The sequence below is a fragment of the Haplochromis burtoni genome, unplaced genomic scaffold (genome assembly GCF_018398535.1).
Source record: "Haplochromis burtoni strain Fernald_Lab_line unplaced genomic scaffold, NCSU_Asbu1 Contig_106, whole genome shotgun sequence".
NCBI lineage: Eukaryota > Metazoa > Chordata > Actinopteri > Cichliformes > Cichlidae > Haplochromis > Haplochromis burtoni.
The window spans coordinates 130,044-151,462 of record NW_024582467.1 but is presented as its reverse complement, the minus strand read 5'-3'; the positions used below and the strand labels follow the sequence as shown (position 1 = coordinate 151,462).

The 21,419-nt window shown below is 41.0% G+C and overlaps 1 protein-coding gene across 1 annotated transcript in view; it reads left to right on the top strand.

Annotated features, from left to right (window-relative positions):
- The window catches only part of LOC102290703, an 80,159-nt gene extending 60,000 nt beyond the window's left edge, over nucleotides 1-20,159 (top strand). Inside the window, exons 3-5 of the mRNA XM_005949670.2 lie at nucleotides 3,123-3,259; nucleotides 7,876-8,000; nucleotides 10,492-20,159. Coding sequence (XP_005949732.1) covers nucleotides 3,123-3,259; nucleotides 7,876-8,000; nucleotides 10,492-14,786 — 4,557 coding nt within the window. The 3' untranslated portion in view covers nucleotides 14,787-20,159. The remainder of the gene's footprint in view (nucleotides 1-3,122; nucleotides 3,260-7,875; nucleotides 8,001-10,491) is intronic.
- The last annotated feature ends 1,260 nt before the right edge of the window (nucleotides 20,160-21,419 follow it).

The following is a 21,419-nucleotide window of genomic DNA, read 5'->3' as shown; positions in this document are numbered from 1 at the left end:
CTTAAAGGAAACAATAATCCTCGAGGTGAAACTACCGACTTTCGGCCAATGCTTTACAGCTGATGAACTTTCTAGATACAGTAGCCCTTTGTATACAAACTGTACTGTTCGATGTGGATCTTTAATCTCAAATCTATTGTTCATGTTCTATATGGTGTAGTGTAGTGAAACACTCCAATTGATTACATTATGTTTGGGGTAAGTTGTTATTCCCTGTTTGCTATTGCCAGCAGTGATTTATCTACAGTTCACCTGGTCAGCATCATTTCCACAACATAACAATATCAGCATGGGAGGAAATAAATGCAACCTTGGATTGTAGATGAATACTAAGCATAAGGATCCCTTGAACCAGGGCTCCCTTTAGAAATATTCACAAAAAAGATTCACACAAAGGAGATGTCTAATTTAAAAATGCTGCTAATACAGCAGTAAGACTAATATATATTTTTAAAAAGGAATTTGCTACATGATGCTAGGAGTGGAGGGAGGTTTTGTTTTATAAACACTATGCATTGGTTGATAGCTTCACATCTGAGTAATGACGCTTCAGTATCCCAGCTGACACAATGTAAAGTACATGGAAATTCCTCTGATTTCATTATCTTGCTGTGTACCACAGGGCAAATTAATTACTGAAAACAAACAGGGGAAAAAACAGAAAATCTGTTAATATCATGTTTCTGTTTTTGGAAATAGCTTATTTTTGTTTATCACTCAAACTGTATTCAGCTAAATGTGACAACATGAAATTTGGATGAAAAATATCATCATGCATCATCCTAAAACAGACTCCAAGAGGTTCTACTGTTCGCAATGCACGACTTTCATGTTCCTAGATAGTTGTAGAGCATGTATAATGCTGTGATTCTTAATCTCTTATTTTTGTATCTTTCTTTGATGATCTGAACATGTTAGTCTAACACATTTTGATATTAAACACAAGTAAATACATAACGCAGTTTTTAAATGATCAGTTCATTTATTCAGAGAAAAAAAAAACGGTATCTAAAAGTGCCTGTGTGAAAAAGTAACTGCCCTCTAAACTTAATAAATTGTTGTGCCACCCTTGCCTGCAAGAACTGTAATCAAATGTTTGCAGCAACTGGTAATGACTCTGAAACTGATGGTTAGACATCAGAATTTGTGATTGCATCAATTACAGCAAGTTGCCAGAAGCAAAGCAGCCCCAGACCATTACACTACCTCCGCCATGTTTGACTGTTTGTATGACCTAAAACGCTGTGTTAGTTTTACACAAGATGTAACGGGTCTCAAACCTTCCAAAAGATTCGACTTTTGTCTTTTCAGTCCACTAAATATTTTCCCAAAAGAGTTTTTTGCCTTGGAACTCATGGATGCCATTCTTGCCCACTCTCTTTCTTATTGTTGACTCATGAACTCATGACTGAGACAACTGAGGCCTGCAGCTCTTTGGATGTTTTCTTTAGATTCCTTTGTGACCTCCTGGGTGAGTTGTTGATGCGCTCTTAGAGTAATTTTGGTCGGCCAGCAACTCGGTTCACCACTGTTCCACTGTCCCACTGTTTACTCCATTTGTGGATAATGGCTCTCATCGTGGTTCACTGGAGTCCCAAAGCCTTATAAAATGCTCTATAATGTTTTTCCAGACCGATGGATGGCTTTGTTTCTCATCTGTTTCTTTACATCACAGCATGATGTGTTGCTTTTTGATCTGATAGTATACTTCATTTTGTCAGACAGGTTATATTTAAGTGAGTTATTTATTCAAAAGGTCTAACATTAATCTGAGCATGGTGTGGCTGATGAAATGTAAATTAGTTTCTTAGAAAATGTGGATAATCAGTTAATCATGTGAATTATCTGTATATGATATTGAATGTTTTGATGATCTGAAACATGTGTGACAAATATGCAAGAAAAAAATCAGAAAGAGGGCAAATACTTTTTCACAGGACTTGTCTCCATTCTATGATATGATTTGGTATGTAGGGCTCACCTGAATGAATGTATCTTAGGAGTTTGTGCAGCTTGACCATCTGGAAGGACACTGGCTCTATTCCACAAAGTGTCAAAGTGTCCTTGGGCACGATACATAACCCCAAATTTCCCTTGAATCCCCTGAATTTCCCTGTAAGTGTGTGAAAGGTTGTTAAAAATAGGTTCAAAAGTAAGCAGTAAATGTGTGTGTTATGAATGAATGTGGCCTAAATCAGTGCTAAAAAATATGATGCTATAATCACTCAAATGTTAGCAAAAAAAAGAGCATTTGGGCTCAGTTTGCACAAAAGAGACATAGCCTTCATTCCACCTCAGGTTAATAGGCAACATCATCGGTATTGCAGGAAACTATCACGTGTTGGGTTTTTTTTTTTAAATGTTCGTATTTATATTGATATGCTGTAAACCAGTCTACACGTTTCACAGTTTAACGGTTGACGGTGTGCTAACGGTGTTGATTCAGTCCTAGTTTGTCGTGTTGTTATGGTCTACCGTGAGGTTTCCTGTCATTCTGTCCACCCTTCACACTGTATGTACACCTTCCATGAAAAATCACAGGCTACATAACAAACTTTAACAAACCCCACAGTGTCTGTCTTCCAGCCTGTCTCTTTGTGCCTCTGTTTGTCCGTCTGTCTCCCTGCCTGCCTCCATGTTTTATCTGTCTGTCTATTTATGTCTGTTTATCTATTTGCTGGTGTCTCCGCCCGCCTCGCTGTCTGTCTCTTGTCATCTGTCTATTTGAGATGTGAACCCACAGGTATATTATTATCATTATTATTATTTGTGACACACACATAGGCACACACACACACGAGCACAAATGACACTCGCACACTGTATCAGTATCTCCGGTCAGCAGACAGCTTGCAGACAGAGCTCAATAAGTGAATTAAGCTGGTCTGGACTCTACTAAAGCTGACACTGGCTGACTTAGACGGTGCACAAACAATGCACACACACACGCTTACAGACAGAGCAGATACACAAGACTGATAACTCCACCCACTTACCTCACAAATTAAACATTTAAATTCAACTTTTTAATGTATTATCCATTTGACCTCTTACATCTCCTTTTTAATGCAGCCCTGATACGACCGCATCTGCTTCTGTTAATCACTCTGCTTGTCCTGCAGCGACTGAAGGAACTGAAACAGAGGGAGTTTTACAGAGCACTGGCCTGCAGGAGGCAGAGGAGGCGCAGGGAGGAGAAGAGAGAGGAGAGAGTGCTGAGGAGACTCAATCAGCATGAAGACAGGAGGAAGGGAGAGTGGTTAGTAGCATCCATAAGTTCTTTCTTTCCTTTCAACCCATTTATTATATTTTATGTCTAAAAAGCTCAATTGTAGCAGTTGCTCCATTTATATTTTATGGAATATGTTTCAAAATCGACTTGGTAAAAAATATGTTTTCCAAAAATCAGTGAAACTGTTAAACATTGTGTTTTTTTTCTTTATCTTTTAAAGTCTTTTTTAGGACTTCAAGCTGTAGTTTTTCAATGGGATGAAAAGGGTACAATGTCCACATCTGCCTTTCTCTTCAGCCCCACAGAGCATGAATAAAAAAATCTATTTTGTTTTTTTTTGTTTTATGACCAAGAAGATTTACAGTTTTGGTTCACTTTCCAGCTCTCAGGAGTACCATTTCCACCAGCACCAAGCAGCAGATTTAGAGGAAAAAATCTAGATGGACTACTGAATAAGCTAAAAATGAAATTCAGTTGTTACTGGATTTAATTCACAACAACAGTCACCTCAAGGTGTTTTGCATTGTATTGCATTCTGTGGGAGTAGAGTTAAGGTAGCTGCTCTGCTTTGTCCTGCTACATGGCACTAAAGAAGATAACAGTGAAGGACGTACTTCCTTAAACGTAGTTACAGCACTTTCAGAAAGACATCTAGTGTAATGACATTTATTGCCCAGTTCTGTGTAATCCATTATTGTAATATTAAATGTTATCAAATACAATTTTTTTTCCATTATATTTATAAGAAGTTTGGAAAATTGCTCATAAATAAGTACATTTTTCCTGCATGAGGTTAATCTCAAACTTATTCTATCTTTTAAGCTAAATAAATCACATTATCAGACTAATATTATTAATAATCTGTCCACACTTAGTTTGTCTTCTGCTTCATCATCACACAGGACTTAAAACTGTGACAATGCTCATTCCAGAATAGATGGCGGGAAAAGATTCAAGATTCAAGATCTTTATTGTCAATACAACAATATATATAGTATAGAGTGTATCTATCGAACGGCCATTTCACCCCAAGCCCCCCATGGTGCATTTATAAGGGTATCAAAATATATCTACAGGGGATATAAAACTAGAAATGACAAAAAATTAATAACTCACTATATTTAAGTAAAATGAAAAAGATGAAAAGGTACTAATACTAACTATATCTATGTATGATAAACAAGGACAAAAGACAATACAAAGTGATCATGTGTAATTACAGTAAAGTGAGATGTTGGTATTGAATACTATGTTCAAATTATGGTCAGGATATTGTGGACAAGACAAGACGAAGACATGTGAAAGATGTAAAATGTGCAAGTGTAGCATAATGTAGATGTGAAAGTTTGTGTTGTTATTATTGAGTCTTCTAGTGAGTACTGTAAAAATGTTTGTAGAGATCTTTATGTTTGTCAAAGTGTTTGTTTGTAAAAGTGTTTATGTTTATCGGCCCTTTGGTGGTAGTTGACTGCTTGGGGGAAGAAGCTCTTGCAGTGTCTGGCCGTTATGGTTTTGATGCTGTGAAACCGTCTGCCAGATGGAAGAAGGGAGGACAGTGCGTGTGAGGGGTGGAAAGTGTCATTCACTATGCTGATTGCACATCAGATGATGTGTTTGATGATGAGCTAGGAAATGATTGGGAGAGGGCCTCCAATGATCCTCTCTGCTGTTCTCACTATCAGAGACTTCTTTTCAGCGAAAGTGCAGTTCCCGTTCTGGATAGTGAGGAATGAGAACGCTCTTAATGGTTCCCCATTAAGAATGGCTTTCTTCAGTGATGGTGGTGGTGTTCAGGTTCCAGGAGAGGTCATCTGATATGTGCACACCCAGGAACTTCCCGTTGTTGACCAACTCAACAGCAGATCCATTGATGTGCAGTGGGGTGTCTTCCTGAAGTTAACAACCATCTCTTTAGTCTCCTGAACAGACAGGTTGTTGCTCTGGCACCAGTCCACCAGGTGTTGTACCTCCTCTCTGTATTCAGACTCATCATTGTTAGTGATGAGACCCACCGCTGTTGTGTCATCTGCAAACTTGATGATGTGATTTGAGCTGCACTGTGCGGTACAGTCATGTGGTAGCAGAGTGAACTTGACACATTCAAAGTTCAAATGTGAATTAATGATGGCCTTGTATTTAGGAGCCTCACACTGTGTCCCAGTTTGATAGCTCCACTGGTTTACTTTAGTACTCTGTGTAAACAATATGCAAAGTGTGAATTATTACAGGATAATAATGTCACTAATCAAACAGCAACCTGACCTGCTGCATTTTGAAACTTGTCTAACCTCCGAGCACATCTTTTTCATTCAAGAAAACAATTTAAAATCCACAAACACCAAAGCGCTCGTACTGGCCTCGCTGCTGCTCATGTGTTCACGTCCAAAGACATTCCCTGTTTCCTGTGTAGCCCATGTGGTGACCCTCGTGAGAACACATTCAAACTTTTGATATTTCAAGAACTTGTAGAGTACTTTATATAGCTGCGCTTGTTAGTATGTATACCCTCATCTGATTAAAATTATGTGTTTAAGTAACCACGTGAGACCCAAATACAGTACGCCACAAAACTTAAGGACCTGAACAGTAGTTGCAGTAGTTATACCCATGGGTGGCTTCAGAGTGAAGAGCATGGTGACAAATACTAACATAATTGAATAAAACTGTATCAAAACTTATACTTTAGAAAATCCTAGTTCAATCATTTTAATGTCTCAGAAATTTTCAAGCTTTTTAAGTTGGTGTAACTGATTATATTTAAATTAACTTGAAGTATTTTACAGATGTGCAGTACCCATTTAGGAAAATTTCACTGTACTTATTTCTATAGTGTCTTTGTAGCTGCATTTGTCCAGTACTATTGTAACATCCAGAGTGGGTGTGTTGGATAAGTTCTGGGTTTGCAGAAGCAAATTATGGGTGTTACGTAAAATATTATGCATGTTCAGTTACTATGTTTGTTCCAATATGTTTACAGTATAGTTGTCAGAGTGGTTAAAAATAACCTAATGTTTGCCCCACACAAGCCTGTAATCAAAATATTGAAAAAATAGTTGACCAACAAATTAAGGCTTTAATTTGAAATATAATTTCCGACTGCACAAAATTAACACAAATATCTACAGTTACTAGAAAGGGGTTGAAAACAGCAGATAGGATGCAAAATGAGTGGAAAATATGCCTCAAAATTACCACAATTATCACAACAGAAGCTCACAAAATATTGGAGGTGGGTACTTTCTCACGCCCGACTGAACAGGAATGACTTTTACTAAATCAGCCCTGTCCTTTTCATGTAGCTGCAGTGAGTTACGATCATCAGACGGTAGAAATGATGAACTTGCGTGAGCTGGCTTATCCATTACGGGGAACACCCCGCCATGTTTATGTCTGTCAGAGCTGCTTTACAGCTGCGTGTTAATGTTGCTGAAAAATCTACATATCAGTCTGTTTGTTCATGTGCCGGTGGGAGGCTCCGACATCTGGGACTCTCAAGTGGGCTGCCAAACAGTTGTTGTGCTCACGTGCTGTTTGTCTTTAAAAAAAATCCTGTAAGAATAATGATAAACAAACAGAGAGGTCCAGAAACAGATGATGCAGATTTGGCTGCTTCTTGCTCAAAGCGTGTGATGAGAAAGGTTCATCTGGCGAGCTACCAAGCACAAAAAATTGATTTCTCAAAATGTATACGATTGCACACGAATGCACAATTTGAGCTCAAAGCTGCAAGTCCCAACCCGAGCACGCCCACGTAAAGCGAACATTGATCTCTGCCTTAAAATACTCTCTGAAGACATGATCTAACATCCAACTTTTGACTCCATGCATGAACATTTTCTTCATGTGTTCCTGGACTGACCTATGTTTGTCTCTCAGCCTTGCAAGTAAAGAAGAAAAGAGAGATCACTGAGAATCTCGTTGGTCACAATGCAATAAAATGCATTTTGTTGTGCTTAACGGGTATTTTCAGAGTGGCTATGAAGTGTTTCTGACCAATCACGCTGCACGGCTGAACCCACTCACTGTACATGTATCAGTATCGGCTGTCATAGCCATTTTCAGATTTGCAACAATGCAGTTTGGCTCCTGGCACAAAAGGAGAGAGAAGAGAAGCGTGGCCAAATTGATTTTCAGCTGGATTTCAGCTCTACTCTCCTCTTGCCCTCCTCAATGCTCATCTTCTTGTTTCCTCCACTCTTCATTTTTTTCCTTTCAGTTTCCCATCTATATTTCTATTGTCCTCTTTGCCTTTATTTTTTTAATCTTTCCCTCCTATCTCCTTGCTTCCTCTCCTCTTTGTTTCCACTTCATTTTCTCCTCACATCTCTTCTTATTCATCATTTGATTCTTCTTGTCTCCTCATTTTCTTTTCCTTGCATTTTCTTTCTTCTAACCTTTTCCTCTCCATCTCTTTTTATCTCCCTCTTTCTGATTTCCTTATCTTTTCTTTTGTCATTTTTCTCTCATTACCTTCATCTTTTTGTCTATGTTTCCCATTTTCTTTCCCTTCTCCCTTTTTTCCTTTGTACTCTTCTCTCTTCTCTTCTTTTAATTTATTCTGTTTATTTCATTCTCTGATCTATTGCTGCGTCCTGTTCTCGCGGTCTTTTAACGCTTTGGTATTTGTATCCTCCTCTCCTCAGTGCTCCCGGTTCTGGTCCCATGTTCCGGTCCACCACCGTGGCTGTCGACTCAGCCGATCAGTCCAGACCAGAGATTGTGCAGAACGACAGCAATATCCATCCAAGCAACACCACACTGGGAACAAGTAAGAGCTTTTATCCACTTAAAAAGGCATGTACTAGGCTTCTTAAATACTTTATGAGTATGTGTTTGGTTTGGGTGATGAGGATATCACTCTTGATATTGAGGGATTCAATAGCGTGTGGTCTGCTGCAGAATCGCTGAAATATCTCTGTTGACAGCAGACTCTGATGTCAGAGCTTTCACTTCTTTTCCAATGTATAAGACCTGAAATGCACACATATGAGAGGGTGTGGTTTGAGGAGGAGTGGAGTACAACATAACAAGCACCTAATCTGGTTGGTTAGACACTGAATAAAATGATGCTTTAGGGTCTCTGTAGTTGCAGTGAATATTAGGGAAAATTAAGCTATCACTGGAGTTGCTGTAATAAATCAACACAGACATTTTGCCCTGTGTTCAACATTGATGAACCTTGACACACAATTTCTTGCTGTTGACCAACTCCAACCCATCTCAGCAGTGCTGACCTTTGTGCGAATGGAATGGCTTAAGACTCCAGAATAAATCATATCATATGAGCATTTTACAGTTTATATTTTGCTCTGGCGGACACTGGGGTATTTTAGTTGTGCGTTAAGGAGCTTGAGCATAAATGGTGGCATTTACTTAGCGCTTATATCTCTGCTTTTACTGTCCTCTGCAAGGAAGTGGCTTGACTATCATAGTTACGATGAAAAACAAAAATGCTCACCTTAACACATTACAAAGTTGCTGTTCCCAGTAGAACAACACCTGAACTTCAGTTTACCAGGAAAAAATGGGAAGTAAATGTCTAGAAGTTTGGCAAAAAAAGAAACAAAAGTATATAAAGAGTCCGGGCAAGCCAAACAATGAGTCCTGAACCAGAAAATAAGCAAAGAAGCAGGGATGCTGGAGAGCTACTTGGTCTGGGAGACAGTGAGACCCTTCTCCCAGCCTCCTATAAGCAGGGGCAGGGTAATCCTTAATTAGTCTACCTGGTGGACCTGAGATAGAGGAAACACTGTAGCAGAACAGAATAAGGAAAGAAACGGGAAGCAACACAGGTGGAAGGTATATAACTATCGCAACTTAAGATTTCGTATCTTGTTCAAAAATATTTTTCCAACTGAATTTAGTTTCATGTATAGCACCGGTTTTACTGATATAGCACCAAGAATACTTGTCTCAAGGTGGCTTGTTTTGTAAGGTAAAAACTCAAATTATAAATGATCAGAGGATCCCAGATGATATGAACAAGCATTTGGTGAAGGTGGGGAGAAGGAGTCAAAGGAGCTTGCAAAGAAAAGCGTCTGGACTTCTTTAAGTTACTTGAAGACGTTTCACCTCTCATCCGAGAAGCTTCTTCAGTTCTAAGGTCAAATGGTGGAGAGTCCCAGAGAAGGAATTTCTTTGTAACAGGAAGAAGTAGAGAGAGGGGAGGTGCAGCCATGAGAATATAGAAGACAGAAAAGATTGTAGCTCCTCATAGAGAGTCCATGAACAACAAAAACATCAGTCAAACTCTGGGAAAGAAAAATACAAGAGTTAATGACATGCTGTGGTAGCAGGGCCTGGAGAAGAAGTAGTCAGTGCATCATGGGAAATCCCCAGCAACCTCCCTATAGCAGCATAACTAAAGGATGCTTCTGGGTCAAGTTGCTTACTATTATAGAGTTTTTACTACTTTTTACTTTACTTCTCCTTTAGTTAAGAGGGAGAAAACGGCACTTGAGATAAGTTATTATTATTTTATTATACTGTACTTGAGATTACAGTATTTTGTCTACCACATTCACAGTGTATGTGAATGTCTCAATAGAAATGCTGTGAGAATGACTCAATAAGATGAAAAGTAAGCATCAGCAACGCGTTCAATATGTTTTCGCTTCTCATTTTAAATTTGAAATCAGTGCAAAAGTTCAAGAAGGCTTGAATTTAAGTGGAGTTGAAGTCCTAAATGCATTTCACTTATAGAGTAGGAAGACTCATAATTCCCCTTCTAAAATTCAAACAGTTTACAAACAAGGTTTCTGATGTAGCATATTATAGATCACTTTTAAAGTTATGATTCATCTTAAAGCCTTCACTCAACAAACAATTTCTCTAAATCTCTCACCAAACTGACGTATAGACAGACGAATGTCTGACAGCACAGTGAGCCCCATAATGGCTGTAAAAAGATGGATATTACACATATTACACAAGTCTTATTTTTTGCCATTTCTAAGTGAGACACATTCAAATCTGCGCTTATTTTTTCCTAAGTCCATCCTACATCCATAAATCATATTTAGACGTGCTGAAAGCAACAAAAGAGTAATGGTGCGGCACCAAAATGCTCAAAAAAGCCTAAGGAGATTACTGTATAGGAAGCCCTAAAAATGAATGGTATTCTTTGTAGGAAGGGTATTTTGTATCCCTTCCTACTCTTTTCTTTATAGTTAGGTTCGACACATAATCCTGTTATGTTCTACATGTAAATGTAACCAGTGTCAGCTGCTATAATCCTTTCTGTTCCCCTCTCCATCTAGAGTCTCAGATCCCCCGGATACAGCCCTTCCTTCCTCTGGACCCTGCTCTGGAAACCGCACTCCTGAGCAAAACACAGTGGACCTATGAGCAAACAGACGCCAACAGCACCACAACTACTGCTGCTTCTGACTCCTGCGTGCTTGACAAGACCCATCTGGATTACAGTCAACTGCCAACCATTACACCCAGCATCAGCACCACCCTGACAAACACTGATACCAACAGCTCTACAGAAAACAGCCACTTTAACAAGATCCCTTGGGCTCATGATTATTTAAGCCATCCCATTACTCCCAATAACATCCCAACAACAGCCTCTGGCGCCACCCATAATGGCTCCATTTTCAACAAAACCACAGTGACCAGCATCAGCAAGAACTCCACCACCCCCTCCATTACTAATACCACCAATGTCAGCATCAACAGCAGCAGGGAAGTATGCAGAGCCTCTGACGTCCAGTCCATCCTGAGCAGAGTCCGCCCTGTCTCTTTCTCGCTCCCCAAAAGGAGCTGTGTCCTCTTACACCAATCAGCTGCCGTATTTATCCAAGCAGGGCAGGGCTCTGGCTTGTCAGGGAAGCAAGAAGGTGCGGCAGTGCATGACAGGAAAACAAATCTGGGGGAGAAAGTCACCGATCAGCAGCTCAAATCATCCGCAGACATGGTTGCTGTTGGTGTAAATCACTGGAATACTGGAAACCAGTGCAGTGAGGAGAGTAAAACTGAAACTCGACCCGTTGAGGCTGGAGCCATTATGTCTACTGAGAAAAGAACTGTGGGACTCTCTGGGACTGGAGCCCAGGTTTCTTTATGTAATCGCAATGTGATCAGAGTAGAGGAATCAATTATCAATGGGAATGGAGCCCAGCTCTCCTTATGTAAGGACGATGGGACTGGAGCCCAAGTCAGCAGTGAAAGTGGGACTAGAGCTCATTTTTATTTAAACAGTGGCATTTCAGGACATATTTCTGAAAGTATAAGCACAGATTCAGAATGTGGAAGCAGCAAAGTTGAAATCCATGATGCTGTGGAAAATCAGACAGATTTAACCCAACCCCAAGAAGTAAAAGATCTGGCTTGTCCTACAACAAATGAGCCTAAAAAATCAATTTCATGTGTTGAAACCACGTCAGCTCAAGCACAGCCCAAGCAAACTCCTCTCCCCAATCCCCAATCTCCCCAGTCAAACTCTGCTCCATCAAAAGAGTCGGCTTCTTTGCCTCCAAGTCGTCCCAAAGAGCCATTTTGTCGTGTCCTGAGCCGAGATGGTAGCAGGGTTCTTCTGTGGCCAACGGAGATGGTCAGCTACACCAAAACTTCGCCCTCCATTTCCTACAGTGTCAATCCTCTACTTTATGACTTCAGAGCGCATAACAGGGCCAAGGAAGGGGGTGAAAAAAAGAAAGGAGGGCTGGAGGAAGGGGGTGAGAGAATAAAGCCATCTGTGATCAAACAACCTGACTGCCAACAGAGGCAGAAGGATATGAAGGGAGGAAAGGAGGTGAAGATAGATGAAAGGGAAGAAGAGGATGAAGGAGGACAGGCAGGAAATCCTATGGAACTTGTAGCCCATTGTAGCGGTAGCGACGCAGTTCCGGATCGCTCCAGCTGCCATGATGAAAGCGCTTTAAAATTTGTTCCCATTTCTGCAGAAGGCCACCATGCTCCGACGCTAGGCCTTCAAAAATCAGGGAGGAGGAGGAGGAAGAGGAGGGGTGGGGTAAGGAGAGGAATGAGAAAAAGGGGGAGAAAGAAAAGAGGAGAGGAAACAGACAGAAAAGAGTCAGAAAGGGGAAAAAGGATAATAAGCAGTCTTTGTGTGAATCAGATGTTTGAAGGAAAAGGAGAAGACAGGCTGCAAAGAGAGGGCACCGTAAAAGAGGAGAAGAGAGAAAAAGAGCTATTAAGTAATCTTGCAGCACATCGGCTGGTGGGAGGGATAAAAAAGAGGATGAGGGGAGAAGAGAGAAGGATAAGACGAGATCAGACAGAGCAAGAGAGGGCAGGTAGAAATGACGAGAAGAGAGGGGAGCTATTAAGTAATCTTCCTGTGAATCGGTGTAATCGGTGTAACCAGCTGTGTCTGCAGGTGAAAAGGGAGGCCAGCCAGCATCAATCTCAGCAATCAGCCTCCGGGTGGGGCCAGGGGCTCAGAAAGCTCCTCTGCAGGGATGCAGCATGTAACTCAGTGATTAGCCTCGTCCCAGGGTCTGTTATAGAGATGCCATGCTGTCCTGCAATTACACCCGACTCTGCTCAGAATGACAGAGAGATGGGGGTGATACACAAAAATACACAAGCAGGGAAGGAGGACAGACAGGGAGATGAGGAGCAAAGGAATCTGAGTAAGGGAGAGATAAGCGCTGCTCCGAAAGCTGAAGAAAACGCATGTAACCCAGCGATTAGCTGTCTTCCTTTTTCCTGTTGTGACACTGCAAGCCAGGCAGAAATTTGTCTTGTTCCTAAACCTCACAGAGAAACAGCATGCAAACCAACGATTAGCCTTGTCCCTGCTCCTTTTAGAGAAACAGCATGCAGTCAAAGACAAACAATACCTGCAGGACACAGCAATCTTGTGTCAAGCCCGACCACATGCTGCTCTGCCCAACAGACAGAAACAGAGCCCAGATTGAGGCCGGCCTGTGTAGACATGACCCTCCCTGCCGATGCGCTTTCAGAGGAAGTGATGTCGAAGAGAGCAGCAACAGCCAGCAAGAGGAAGAGCGGATCGCCGGAGGCTGGTGCAACGCCAAGGAAGAAACGGAAAAGGGGAAGGAGACAGGCGAGGAGAGTCGCTAGTGTTTTAAGGCAAGACGGAGCTTGCACTGATATGACTTCGGATTTAAACGAGGGCGAGGCCTGTTGCATTCAGGATGGTAACGAGGCGCTTGAAGTCAATAGCAAGGACACCTGCAACACTTCAGAGGACAAAACTGTTGACTGCCATTTGCTCTGCAGGACAAAACACTCTCTGTGTTCAAATACCAGGGAGGGTAACACCGCTGACAAACTCGATAACTACTGCAGCTCTGATGACAGCAAATTCAGCAATGCAGACGCTAATGACTACAGCCAGTTTAACGTCGGTCCCTCTGGAGGCGAGGAAAAGGTGAAGTGTTCACCGGAGAAACCTTTTAGTGACTGTCATACCAATAACAAACCCAATGACCACAGTCAGGATGATGGAAAGGGCACCATGCAAAATAAGCGTGACAGTTCTGCCATCTCTAGTGCTACTTTTGAGAAAGACAAAAGTCTTTGTCGTGGTCACGTGGCTAAAAAAGCCAGTGAGAAAACTGCAGACACACCTGTGGATGGCCTTTCTGAAGATTATTTTGCCTGTAGCACTAATAACAGACACACTGACCACTGTCAATGTAAAAACACAGTGAATGAAATAGAGTGTAATGACTCCAAAGCCAATGACGCATTTAGTCATAACTGCGATTACAGCCAGAAAAATAACAAAAGTGACCACAGCGAGGAGGAGAAAGCCAAATCTCAGTGCCACATTCGACACAAAAACAGCCTCTCTGATTCAGTGATTGATTACAAAAGCGGCGTAGGGATTCAGCAAAGTGTTGGAGGTGGAGCCGATGATATTGACGGTGGTCAGTGTGACGATTTTAACGGTAATCATGTCACTGATTGTAATCACTGTGCTAATGCTGTGAATGAAGAAGTTGCACCCGTGAGGGAGCAGATGGAGGATGAAAGAGGTGTGGAGAAGGAGAGAAAGAAGGAGGAGGAGAAACAGATGGAGAGGAAAAAGTTGAAGGAGAGGCACGAAGAGTGGGAGAAGGAATGGGTGAGGAGGAAGGAGAAGGAAAGGGAGGAAAGAAGTAAGGAGAGGGAGATAGATTTTGAACCTCTCTTCCCAGAGAAGATGCCCCGCTTTCCTCATCGCCTCCCTCCATCGTGCATCCACCTCCATCCTCCTCTCCTCCTCCAGCCATCCTTTTCATCATCCTCCTCTTCCTCTATCTCCTTCCATCACACCATCATCCAACATCACCTTTCCCTCCTCCCACCTGCACCACACCTCCCCGTTCCTTCCTACCCTCATCTTATTCCCTCTTTCTCCCCACATTTATCTCCCATCCCTCCACCACCACCACCACTACCTCCTCCTCCCGCTCTTACTCCCACTTTCTATGCATCTTCTCCCATCCCTCTCCTGGATGCCCCTGGTCCATATCCCTTAGCAGCAGCATTTCACCCTGTGCAGAGCCACCACCCATCTCTGTACCCCACTCCACATCCAGCAGTTTTGCCCTTGCAGTTATTGTTCTGAAAAAGAGGAACAAAAAGAAAGAATTGAGAGTGGTACATGTTCACATTTGTGATACAAAAAATTACTTGTCAGGTGGGTGCAAACAGCTTTGGGTGTCATTGCTTGCATACTTTTACTGTAGCTGAAATGTGAGGAATTTCAGGAACTCTTGAGTAAAAACACAAAACTGATCCTTCTTAAAGCCAAATCCTCTGGAAAACTTCATCACCCCGTCCAAACACTCAAGCACTGATTCACACATCTGAAAAACAATAAAGATGGCTAATTATCTTCATCAACTGCAATCCCACTTGAAATGAGCCTCAGGTGTGCAGCCAGCGGGATCGTGGTAGGGATACACAGCTGGGCTCGTTTCCCTCTGCAGAAATCAGTCAGAGCTGCTGTTTTGCATTTTAAGCTGGCGATTTGCTCGTGAGGCACGTTAGAAAATGTTGTGACTTTAAAGGATGAATTCACCCTCGCATGCTCAGATTTCTTCAGTCTGTCATCGTAGATGTGCTGGAATTTTTCTTTAAATTAATTTGTATGTTCCGGGTCGCTGGCCATCAAGAGCTGATGGCATTCAAGATTTGCACAGGACAACAGGAAGTTGTTTTTCCCAGAATGGGTTCAAAAGAAACCCAAAGTTCTAAAAACATTAAACACGCAATTTTTTGCTACTTTGCTGTTTTGCATAATTAGAAAGCTTCATCGTTTAACAAATACGAAAGGGTATTTTCTGGTTAGATTTCACTAACAAAATATGAGTCTGTTGCCACATTCACTTAGTTTAAACCTACATGTTTTTATTCTTAAACTATACTGGAGTAGCTCCGTGTTATTCACTGTTCAAAGGACCCTGTTTAGTACTGTATAAGCATCCACCATTTAACAGACAGGAAAAACACGTCCACACCATAATGAAACAAACTTGAAAAATCATAGATATTCTAGACAGAATCTCAGATATTTGTATAGAACTAATGGCAGCAAATCCTCTTTAACTTGGAGCTAAATAAAGAGCAAAATTAAAGGAGAACTCCACAAATTCTACACATCAAAGACTGTTTACAGGTCTTGGGGAGTTGCCCTTGAGTCAACTGGCTGGGACTAAAGTTTGAAACTGAATAAAATCTGGGGGTGTGGAGTTTGGAAAGAACTGAGCTTAGCAGCAGGCACATGTAGCCCATTCCTCATCGCTGCCTAAAGCTGTAGGCTTGGAGCTAAAGGATCCAATGCTAGCATAACATACCCAAACCTTGAAGTGCACCATCTGCAGTCACTCGGCACTGTGGGTAATGTAGGAATCAGAGTAAGACAAGGAAGAAAATGTATGGAATTAAAAAAGATGATATCTCTTTAGTCTGCTTTAACAGTAAATTTGCCCATTGTGGGTCCAGCAGAGTTAATATATGCTAAAATGGTAGAATACTACAAGACTGGCATAGTAATGGACAGATAATATGTTCAGGGCGTGAAAGCATAAGTAGGCCGAGATAATGTGAACACTATCTAGTCAGAATAACAGGAAATTTTCAGGGTCCAACACGATGTGAATGCAGCATGAGCCAAAAAAAAGGTCTCTTAAGAGACTCTGTGTAACAAAATTGTCTTTCTTTCTCCTATCTTTCAAAATTATGTTTTCATTTTACTGTCCAGTACAGCAATAAAACAGATGAATAATGATTTTCAGGAAGTGCAAAGAGAAAAAAAACCTTCTTTGAGAGAGGTTTTAAAAGTGCCAATTTAGGGAGCCAGCACATGATGCAGCAAACACATCTGCATTTGCTCAAGGATGAGCAGATTTCCTGATGGTAATTCTAAGCTGATTGGTTATTACCTAGAATTGACTTGTTGTTACCTAATGCCACCAAGGACTGCCACTGGCCTGTGGGTCGCCCTTTGAAAACCTTGGCTCAATGAGATTTTAAAGCAGCAGAGAAAGATGTTGGTTTCCCTGTATTTAGAGATGAGTGTTAGGGATAACTGCAGGTCGCAGAGCAGTCTGTATGTACACCAATCAAAGCTTAACAACAGGTATCTCGGAACCAAGCATCAGACAAGTTTGACCCAGTCGTGTGGGAAAGAAACACAAGAAACACTTAAGAGCAACCTTGCAGATGAATTTGTCTAGAGTTTACATTGACATCTGAAATTACAGAAAAGCCATGTCCTAAATCCTACATAGCAATAAAGTGATTACATTTATTTATTTGTTTATAAGTAAATTTATAAATGTATCAAAAATATAGTCTTTGTTTTACGTTGTATTACCCTATAACTTACAGTACTAAATTTTAAAAAAGGGGGAGGTGTGAATAGCTGGAAAATCAGTGGATAACACTAACACAACTTACAGTAAAATGTAAAATGTTAATGATTATTTTGTATTTTCTGAATCAATATAGGACTGCTAATGCTGCCATTACAGCAAAAGCCATTGATTGTAAATAATAGATGAACAAACCCACAATGATTTCACATAATGCTTTGTAAAATCTTAAAACCTTGACTGAAGCGTTTTTGGCCATTGCCAAGACTTCATACTAAGTAATACATGCTCACATGGCAGCACTTTGTATATCTATTATAAGGTAGCAACTGTGCGCTCCCTCAGCTACATTAAATCCTACAATTTTGTAACTGAAAGCATGATCTCACTCAAAAATCGCAAAACAAATGGAAATGTGTTGAGCACATTCTGCGCTCTCTCTGTGACCCCGACTGTAATTCTGTGCAGCGAGTTCATTAATCCACTTCTGCACGTAGGAAAAATTACTTTCCTGTTTTCCACAACACGCCATCAAAGACAGATATTTCTGCACTTTGCAACTATAGCTCCATTTCTCTGTGTCCTATGCATGCATGGTTGTAAAATACCCCTTGTCACACTTTATTATTTATATTCTGGCACTGGCTAAATCAGGAGCGGGCTATGCATTTTCCCATGGGACCACACGAGACACAGTGGAAAGCCGCACCAATAAGTTGAACTCAATTCTTTTCAATATTCATTTAAGTCTTTACAAGCCTATTGGTGCACCCCTCCAGCAGACCCAGCGTCTCTTGTGGCCCCTTGGAAAGTTAAATTGCCCACCTCTGGCCTTAAAACATACCCTGGTTTATGAACTGTTTGACTCTAAATGCAACCATAAGTTACTAAACGAACGACATGTTGTATTCAGTAAGGCTTGAAACTAGCTATTGAGATAATAAAATAATCAGAGGTCATAAATCAGGTGAGGATTAGGGTTGTTTTACCATATACTACCTGCTTTAAGAAAATCCAACGTTTCCCCTTTTAGACCACGAAACCACGTCCATCTTTTATATACTATCGTCTATGGTATAACATAAATTGTGAGTCTGTACTGCAGTGTGTCTTCAGGCCGTGACGGCTGAACGTCAGAACAAAATGTTAAGTTCAGAAATAAGCCTTTGCTCTTTGTTTCTGATGAACTGGCTCCAGCGTCTGACCTTTACGCTTGACGTTTTAGACTGTTGATTTTCTCCCGTCTCACTCCACTGCAGCTGAACTACAAACATCCCGAAGAGGTGGTTAACTTTGCATTTAGTGACTCACCCATTTAGGCCTAAACGCACACAATGAGTGATTTAGCACGCCGCAGGACACAGTTGACTCCAACAGGGGTTTTCCCCATGAGACAGAGCCGCGATGAAACGTAGAAAGATGTGAGGATTTGACTGACAGGTAATGAAAAAATAACCATTTTTTTAAATTAACACTCTCACCCCTCTGTTGTCACTCACTGGTTGCTTGTTGCACTTTGACAGGTGATTTTCCACTCTGTGGTGTGTGACAAAATAACCCAAGCGCAGTCACATCATTTCACTCAAACGCAGGATGTTCAAAGTGTTCTTTCTTTTTCTATCTGAACAACGCCTCAGGGTGGATTTTTCCTTTAAAGCAGAGGGATACGACACAGTACATACGGAAAAGGCGTAGCTCTACCCTTATTCTTTGTTTAAATCTATCTCATTTAAATGATCTCGGCTGAAGTGCAGGAGAAATTTGTCTCAGATAACAAAATGTGCCGCTTCTTCGTAAATCCGGAGAGCCGCTCCCGACTGCATGACACTCAGACTTTCAGAGGCGTGAATGGCAGGAGTAACGAGGAAGGAAGAGCGGAGAAACGCCCACACCTACTTACACATTGTTTTTCTCTCGCTCCTCTGAAGCTGAACATCTGGCTGCGATTGCTGTGGGGCATCACTGGCAGCACCTATTCATCTCAGCGAATATGGATTATTCTGGTGCAGGCGTCTATGACAAAATAAAAACAAATAAAAATATGCATTAAAATTCAACAACAGGAATCAGTTTTTGTGGGCAGATTGGCATCCTTATTCTCACTCAAATCTTAAGGCATGCTCTGTAAAATATATTGGTTTTATTGATCCCCGAAACTTGAACGCACGCAGACACACACATACACACACACACACCTACACACACACACACACACACACACAGCTTAATAGGAACAGTCTTTGCCTGCCTTGCCTGCTCTGCTGTTTTTCCCAGAGCTCATCATTAAGTAAATGCTGCCTCCTCACCTTTGGTAGGTTAGACATGTCTCTGCAGTGACACTATAGGTGCCTGCGGTGACATACATGCAGCTTACGAACAGTAGCAAACCTCAAAACTTATTCCTCTTCTTGCAGCAGTGTGTGCAAGAAAACATGAGAATTATAGCTAGTGTGATGACACAGCAAGGTGTCCTCTCCTTGTAGCCGTGCACCACACGGGGTATGAAACCATATGTTCGCTATGAACATAGGTTTTCTGTATTATTGTGATAAACTGTGTACATTAGAAAAGAAGAAAAAAAAGCTGTTATTAGATGTATTTTTGTAGAGAACCCTCAGTTGAATGAGGCACAGTTTTTGTATCATGTACTCTGATGCTATTTTAGCTAGTAAACAAACCCCCACGCCCACCTACTATGTCCTCTTGTTGAGCTGTTGTGCACACTGTATGTTCTTTTAAAGGTCCGGTCATCAATTAATGGGTTCGAAAGGCATTATTTCAGTTTCTTCAGAAAGCATTTTATCCTGTTTTGTCTTGAGATCTGATAAACTAATATTTAGCTGATTTGTTTGTGTAATCTCATTTCTGCAAACTCATATCCAATGATATTACCCCGCTAATATAATAGATCTAGTAAATCCATTGAGAAAAACGAACTACTCTGAAAATGGAAATAAATCAGTGGACTTGATATCAGATTGTCTTGTTGTCACTGTTTTTCTCTTCCTTTGACTTGCTTTCATAAGCCCAGTCCATGAAACTGTGAATCGATACCTTTTACCACCACATCCCTGTAATTCCCCCTGCCTGTGAAACAATAAAGAAAATGAAGACAAAAAGAGTACAGCGCTCATTTCGAAAGTATTTTAATAATTTTTCAAACTTGGATCACAAACTAGGGGCAAAAGCATGCCTGGGAATTCATAGATTTCCCTCAGATATCTGTGCTTGCTTTGGGATTGAGACCTTATGCATGTGTGGCTGTGTGTGCATGTGTCCAGAGGGGCCACCGACAGCTGCGACCATCATGTTCAATGACTAAAATAGCAGCAAAATTCAACATGTTCAACACCTGGGGCTATGTTAGTGTGTACATGCATACAGTGTTTCCATCTGTGTGTGAGCGTGTTTAGGGTATGGAAGTAACAAATGCAGTGAGTGTGACGATTCAAGTTCACCTCATTACTGAATCAACGGTTCTCAGTAATTTGCTTCAGTGACCTTTAAAAACCAACAAAGAAACTTCTGACATTAAAACTCAACCATATGGAATTAGTTTCACAAAGAGTGCGTGTGATCTTTCGGCCCTGAAGTCAGCTTCTTACAGCCTCCGTGATTTGACTTTTCTCCCCACACTTGGCAGAAAGGGTTGATGGATGTCTCGAGTCAGGCAGGCACTTTATGGTGAATGAGTTAATAGACTTCGCGGCGCATCAGCGGCACTACATTATGGTCCACTTCCTTTGCTCCAACCACAGAAACTACTCAACAATGTGTTAAGAAAACCTCAGCAGTGGCTCATTGTGCACAGGGAGCGTGGAGAGTAGGTTGAACAGAAACTGCTGTTTTCACTGTCTTCAGGCTCAATTAGGAACAAAATATGTTGAAAAATGCATATTTTCTGACAAAAATTAATTCTGTAGCAGAAGCACTCAAAGCTAGAAAGCCGCTCGCGTCCTGTAGAAATATTTATATGTAAGAGATTTATATGTAAAAATGTTTTTACCAGGAACACAGTAAATTGCCAGTTTTACCCAGTTAAATTCAGATTCATTCATTTATAATGTTGTGTGTACGCAATTTTGGGACATGTACAAATGTAACCAAATGCTTCCTTCTTTGTGTCTGACACACCAGATGGCTGGTCACAGAAATCCTGCTTGGAAACAGTTTGAAAGAGGGCAGGCACTTTCAAAAACATAACTTGCTGATTATTGGACAAACTATCGTTCTATCAAGCGTGAAGAACACTGATGATGAAAAACAAGCTGCAGATATTTCCTTTTGTGTAGTCTAACACAAGCTAATCACAACTAAACCAAAAAAAGAACTATAAGACAGTGTTTGCTAAAAAACACAAACACTTGCGTCATTGTATAATA